Here is a 7,041-nt window from a genome sequence, read left to right on the forward strand (position 1 = left end):
ACACGATAGCTCACTTGCTCTGCTCTTTCCTCAAACACTTTGAATAGGAACGTGACGTAATTTTGGTCTAGAATCGAAGTACTACATGTCTGCCATCTAGTGGTAGGGAATACAAATGAGATATTACACCATATTAGGAACTACATTTATTTGATTAAGTATGTCTATTAAGTCTATTTGATTAAGTATGACGTCTTGTCGCAATTTTGCGACTTTGGCACTAAGAGGGTTAATTAGTCACCCTCATGTCGTTCTAAACCCATAAGACCTCCATTCATCTTAGGAACACAAATTAAGATATTTTTTATGAATTCTGACAGCTCTCTGTCAAAGTCCATAAACGTAGCAAGGAGATCTGTAAAATAATCCATGTGACATCAGCGGTTCAGAGTATCAGCTGGACGCAAACAGCGTATGCTATCCTGTGTCAGCTGCGTCACACGGACACATTTTCTATGTTGTTTACGCTTTGATTTGAACTAAAACAACGTATCCGTGTGACGCAGCTGACACAGAACACCATATGCTGTTTACGTTCAGTGGATATTTTCCAAAATGGCACCAGGGTGTCGCGGAGGAGATGAATTGTTGAATTCGGCCTGAAAAGTATTCTCGTAGCTTCGTAAAATTACACAATTATAGGAATGCAAACAGCCCACTGAATTCCTGTTTAGAGCCCGACTGAAACACCCAGCTTGTTTATTCATGAGTCTGTAATCTGTTCTTTAATGGCGTGTGTGTATTGACTGCTTGTCACAGTCGAAGCCCTCTATCAGAGGAAGCTGCAGGCTACTGACGCTATTGTTTTCAAGCAAATATAAAGTAGGATTGGATTGTCTGAAAACACTTCCATTTTGTAAAGAGTGATAGTTCCTGCAGTTCCTCCTTGGCTGAACATCCCTCAAATCTGTACATCCACAAATAAATACACATGACACAAATACAATCTAACATTCTCAAAATATTTGGCCCGTCTGAGCCAATTTTCTGTGGCTGTCAGGATGTAATCACAGTATTATTATTACAAGAAAAGCTTTCAACATTGATAATAATAAGAAATGTTTCTACTGAAAATTCAGCTTTGTCATCACAGGAATAAATTACATTTTAAATTATATTAAAATCGAAAACACGTTTTAAATTGCAATAATATTTTACAATTATTTATTTATTTTATTTTATTGTTCATTATTTCATTTATTTATTTAGTTTTTTTTTTTTATGATTATATTATGCACACATTTCCTTGCTTTTATCAAGCAGGTTGGAATATTTTAGATTGAAAAGAAGCAACTAAACCACAAAGCACCACAGAATCCATGACATCTATTGGTTTATTTTATTTCTTTGTTTTATACTATTATTTATTTATGTATTTATTTATTTATTTATTTAATGTGGATTAGTGGATTGCCACTGAACTGGTTCCTGGATTGACTTTGGACTTAAATTGTACCTAATGTTACATAAACATTAAAATGTACCTCAATAATGGACAATGCATAATTTTTTTTTACTAAAAAAACAATAGCAATATTCTCTATAATGGCATCATCATATCTGTTACACTGTGGCACATTCCTCAAAACATACAAATAATTGATTTGACTCTAAATGTAAAAACATATTTTTTGATGGCTGAAAAAACAATAAAAAAGCTCAGTTATCTAGAGAAATATGTGTGACGACCGCATTCTGCACCAAAATGCCAGAAAAATATTTTAAAATGTTTGCCAGAAACCAGTGTAATCAAAAGGCTTTTTATTGCTTTATTTTAAGTCATTGCTTTTAGAATTAACCTTTTTTTTTTGCCATTGTGTTTCATGGACAAAAGTGAAAAATGAGTTTGTTACCCTGAGGTAACATTGTTCATAAACAAGCGTAATATTTAACTGAAATCTCAACTGTTAGTAGACACAAACATTTATTTAAAATCAAGAGGATTGTCCAGACCTATCATTTGATGACTATTCTATGAGTGTGTTTGTGTCTGTGTGTTGTGGAACTGCATGTGTGTGTCAATGGTGAGGTGTGTGTGATTGAATGGGTGCAGACTACGGTTCAGCTCATCAGTACTTCAAGGTTTTGTTGTCATTTGAATGCTAGTGTAAGGCGCACAGAAACTGACCTTGGCAGAGAAACGATTTTACAGACAGGAGCGCCTACCTGTTTTATTTTAACAAGTCGTACAGTCACTGCTGCATATGATTGTTTTGAAACAAGATAAATCCAAGAATGAAGGGTAGATATGAACCTTCGGTGTGTAAATGCGATATTTATTTACACGTATGTTTTTGACAGACATTTTAATAATAAATAAATAAATAAATAAATAAATAAATAAAATGATAAGAAATTTAAAATTATGTGATGATCACCTAAGTAAGTGATGTTGCAAACAAGTTCTGAAATTATGCATGTATTTAAGGAAAAGCAATAATAATAATAATAATAATTCATAATATTGCTGTTCTTATAACAGCAATATGATGCAAGAAACTGGTGTTTAATGGTAGTAATAATATTCATAAATAATAATAATAATAATAATGCATCATGTTGCTGTTACAACAATATGATGCAAGAAACCGATGTTTAATAATAGTAACTATTACTATTACTATTATTATTGTTGTTGTTGTTGTTATTATTATATATGTTATATATAACAATGACAACAATAATACTACTACTACTACTACTACTACTACTACTACTACTAATAATAATAATAATAATAATAATAATAATAAATTATATAATTTTTTAAACATTGTTTTCTGTCATCATGTTGATAAAGCACTGTAACGCGGTTGCTTCTGGTTTATTGCTTTTCATAGCACAAATGATGTGCATAATGTCTGCCGTATGTTTATGTGTATGTGTATGTTTTGCAGGAATCATCAGAACAGCGCTGGCAGACATGGATCGAGAGGCGAGAGAACATTACTCAGTGGTGATTCAAGCCAAAGACATGGCGGGGCAGGTGGGAGGGCTGTCGGGCTCCACCACAGTCAACATCACGCTGACCGACGTCAACGACAACCCACCCAAGTTCCCTCAGAGTGAGTGATGGGAAACCAGTGTGAAAACAAAATCAAGTGGCAACATATTGCTGTAAATGGACATCAGCAGATGTTGGTTCTGCTCCAAGACCTAGAGAACAACCTAGTGAGGCAGTATTTGTAATCTGTTTCTATGTCAGTTAAGATGCTGCCTTAGAAGGCTGCAACCTTTGAATGCTGTAGGCAGCTACCTAGCTGTTGATGAACTTCATGATACGTCCACCTGCTAGATCAACACCAGCATAAACCAGTCTGCAAATTCATGCTTGTCTTTTACTGAAGGTCTTGGTTGTTGTTTTTTTAAGATAAAGCGAATCTGTGAGACATTGAAGGACTTCTTGATTATTATGCTTTAGATCTTGTCAAAAAGATCCAAAATAGCTTGACCTCACTGTTCTACAATTCTTTATCTGCTGCAAAAACAGTCATTACTGTTTGAAGGTGAACCATACAGTATGCTGTTGTAACACACTTTTTCTCTCTCTCAAAGTAGGTTCTCACGCGTTTTCAAGATATTCATTAGAAAAGAGTACGTTTTCTCGAGGGCTTCTTATGGATACTACATAATTAGATGGAAGAGATGGAAATATACCTTACATTAGATGCAGTCTCGCTATCAGATGACTTATCATATAAATTGTGCATTGCGGTTTAATTTTTTTTACCATTAATTAGCATGAAGAGAATAGAGGCAGGACCAGCATGTTATATTGTGTAAGCATCCAATTATGAGACCTTGCATCTTGAGTTTTTGTGGTCTTATTTTTATCCACAGAAACAGAGCACCACAGCAGGGTTCTGGAAATAAAATCACATTCATTTCCTTCCTAGAAAAAAAAATATGTATGTTTAAGTATAATGTAGAAGCGATGGAACAGTGTATGGTTCTGTAGATGCCACAAGTCTTTAAATGAGTCCACTTCATAAAATCTTAGCTTGTTTACCAAATTCTCTGTGAATAGCTACACTACCCATAATCCTGAAGATCCACCAATCACAGAAGTGACTGTTACATGAAAATGTAATCAAGCATTGCAAATGATGTAATTGAGTATGTTTAAGTATAATGTAGAAGCGATGGAACAGTGTATGGTTCTGTAGATGCCACAAGTCTTTAAATGAGTCCACTTCATAAAATCTTAGCTTGTTTACCAAATTCTCTGTGAATAGCTACACTACCCATAATCCTGAAGATCCACCAATCACAGAAGTGACTGTTACATGAAAATGTAATCAAGCATTGCAAATGATGTAATTGAGTCTCCTTACCCTGTCAAACTACTTGTTTATTTGTATTCATTGTATTAATTTACTGCATTTCCATTTTCATGTAACAGCAACGTGGATCTTCAGGATTATGGGTAGTGTAGCTATATACAGTATATATAAATACATATTACTTATGTATTTATTTATTAAGTCAAAGTCTGTCAGGATTTATTAGTTGTTTGTATTTTACCATAAGAATTTAATAAATATATAGTATAGAAATGTTATATATATATATATATATATATATATATGTGTGTGTATATATTATATATAATTATATTTATATTTAAAATAAAAATAAAAATATTACAAAATATATATTTAAAAATGTTACATATACATAACACATTGCTTATACATAACATATTACATATACATAAAACATTGTTTGCTGTAAGGTGACCTTGGGTGTTTAGAAAGGCGCCATTATATTAAATGCATTATTATTATTATTATTATTATTATTATTATTATTATTATCATCATTTCTCATTCAGTTTTTTTTTTTCAGATTTTTAAATGCTTTTCCTTCAAATCAAAGTTTTCGTCTCTGAGCTTTTAAAATCCCCAAAATACTTTGGAACAATAGCTGCCGAAAAGTGTTTGTGCGCTTGCGCGTGCCTCAAAAGAAGGCTTACAATGACTTACAAAGATACATAACAGCTACAAGTGTATGCACTACTTGCTTTATGCAAGCACTATATAGGATAAATCACTATACAGGATTTACCCTATTATACTTTATCGACACAAATTGATAGGTGAAACAACAAACAGCCACCCACAAATAGTCTATAAACAAAGCATCAGGCTGTCTGAGTTCACATGAACAACGGTTAAAGTTACTCAACCGCAGAGTCCAGCGTTTATATTTTTTCTACGAATCTTTGAGTTAACGTACTAAACATGAGTGGAATTTGCACCACAGCGGCCCCACACCTTGATGCTCATGACAAGAATAGCATGTATAGTTATCTTTATTGAAGTGAATTAGGTTTAAATCGCCGTCATGCATGAATGAATGATATTTTTGCAATTTTACACATAATAATCCACGATGATCACATTACACAAAACTGAAATTGCACGTCAAAATAACACATTGTCAATATTTTTTGAGACCCCCCAAAATTTCACAAATCCCATTTTCAGGGGAGCCCATGTCTTATTAAGGGGAGCCGAGCTCCCCCTAGCTCCCCCGTAGTTCGCACCCTGTGTGGGACTGTAGGTGTAGCTGATTTTAGGGTCTGGCAGCCGTTTTGAAATCCTTCTAGACTAGCTCAATGTGGCGGAGGCACAGCCGGATAGAGGCATCATGATAGCTATGCTTTAAAAATACCATCCAGCCAATCGAACAAACCACCATGCGGGCTTTTGTGTGTGTCTGCAGAGAATTACCAGGTGTTTGTCCCAGAGTCGGCACAGGTGGGGAAACCAGTGGGGAAGATGAAAGCCAGTGATGAGGACATCGGAATCAATGCAGAGATCAAATACAGCATCCTGAACCCCGAGGGGGCCGGAATGTTCTCCATCTCCACAGACAAAGATACTAGAGAGGGTGTGATCACGCTGAGAAAGGTATTGCTGTCATTTCTATTGGTGTTTACCAAGGCAAGCATCACTACTATTATTGCTTGTTCTAGGGTTAGAGGCTTTCCTGAACCCTTAATAATAAGCGGCTGTTTTTTCAACTATGGGTACTTTTGGTCTTGTAGACTCTTAGAAAATCATTTCGGTCAACACTTTGTAACACTAACAGTGTTAAACAGTGAATATACATGCATCACAGGATATCATGTCATTTCTGTCTGAAAGTAATGGACATTTCCACCACAATGACATTTCTGCAACATCAGTTTACAATTTAAATTATGTAAAAAAAAAAAAATGTTTAATAGGGTTCAGCAGTAGACATTTTACATACACACTTATGCTCATCAAGGCATTTATTTGATCGAAAATACAGTAAAAATTGTGTAATTATATTACAATTTAAAATAACTGTTTTCTATTTGAATACATTTTAAAATGTAATTTATTTATGTGATGCAAAGCTGAATTGTTAGCATCATTACTCCAGTCTTCAGTGTCACAAGATCCTTCAGAAATTATTCTAATATACTGATTTGCTGCTCAACAAACATTTATGATTATTATCAGTGTTGAAAACAGTTGTGATGCTTTATATTTTTGTGGAAACATTTATTTTATTTTCTAATTTAATAGTTAGCATTTACATACATATGTAAAGTTTACTAAATGTACAATTAAATTAAATACTTAATGTTTGTATAATATATAATTTAATGATGTCTCCTTGGAAACAAAATACAATATTTTTTTAACAACATTTTTGATTGCATTGAAAATTGTCAAACTGAGAAACATTTGTGAGGATGATTTATAAAAAAAAAATATATATATATATATAATAATTTTCCCACAGTAAATATTGACATGGTTTATGGTTATTTTGCTGTTTATGTTTTCAAAGGATATTTGAAAAAAATATATATAATGTTATGATTATAATTTTTTTTTAATTCAAACATAAAAGCATTTGATCAAAAATACATATCAAAAATAAATGAAGAAGTCCTGATAAAAAGTTTCCAAGTTTCTCTGTGACCTTAATAACAAAAAGAAAAATATCTAAAAAAAAAAAAAAAAAAATTACTCCCCCCAAACTTTTTAATGGTTTAGT

The 7,041-nt window shown here is 33.1% G+C and overlaps 1 protein-coding gene across 6 annotated transcripts in view; it reads left to right on the forward strand.

Moving 5' to 3' along the window:
* The window catches only part of LOC107753260 (cadherin-18), a 136,097-nt gene that overhangs the window by 89,279 nt on the left and 39,777 nt on the right, over window positions 1–7,041 (forward strand). For all 6 annotated transcript variants that reach the window (XM_016569384.1, XM_016569387.1, XM_016569385.1 and 3 more), the window contains exons 5-6: window positions 2,898–3,065; window positions 5,728–5,915. In XM_016569384.1, coding sequence (XP_016424870.1) covers window positions 2,898–3,065; window positions 5,728–5,915 — 356 coding nt within the window. The remainder of the gene's footprint in view (window positions 1–2,897; window positions 3,066–5,727; window positions 5,916–7,041) is intronic.

This window comes from Sinocyclocheilus rhinocerous, unplaced genomic scaffold (assembly GCF_001515625.1).
Source record: "Sinocyclocheilus rhinocerous isolate Xijiao unplaced genomic scaffold, SAMN03320098_v1.1 scaffold411, whole genome shotgun sequence".
Classification (NCBI taxonomy): Eukaryota; Metazoa; Chordata; class Actinopteri; order Cypriniformes; family Cyprinidae; genus Sinocyclocheilus; species Sinocyclocheilus rhinocerous.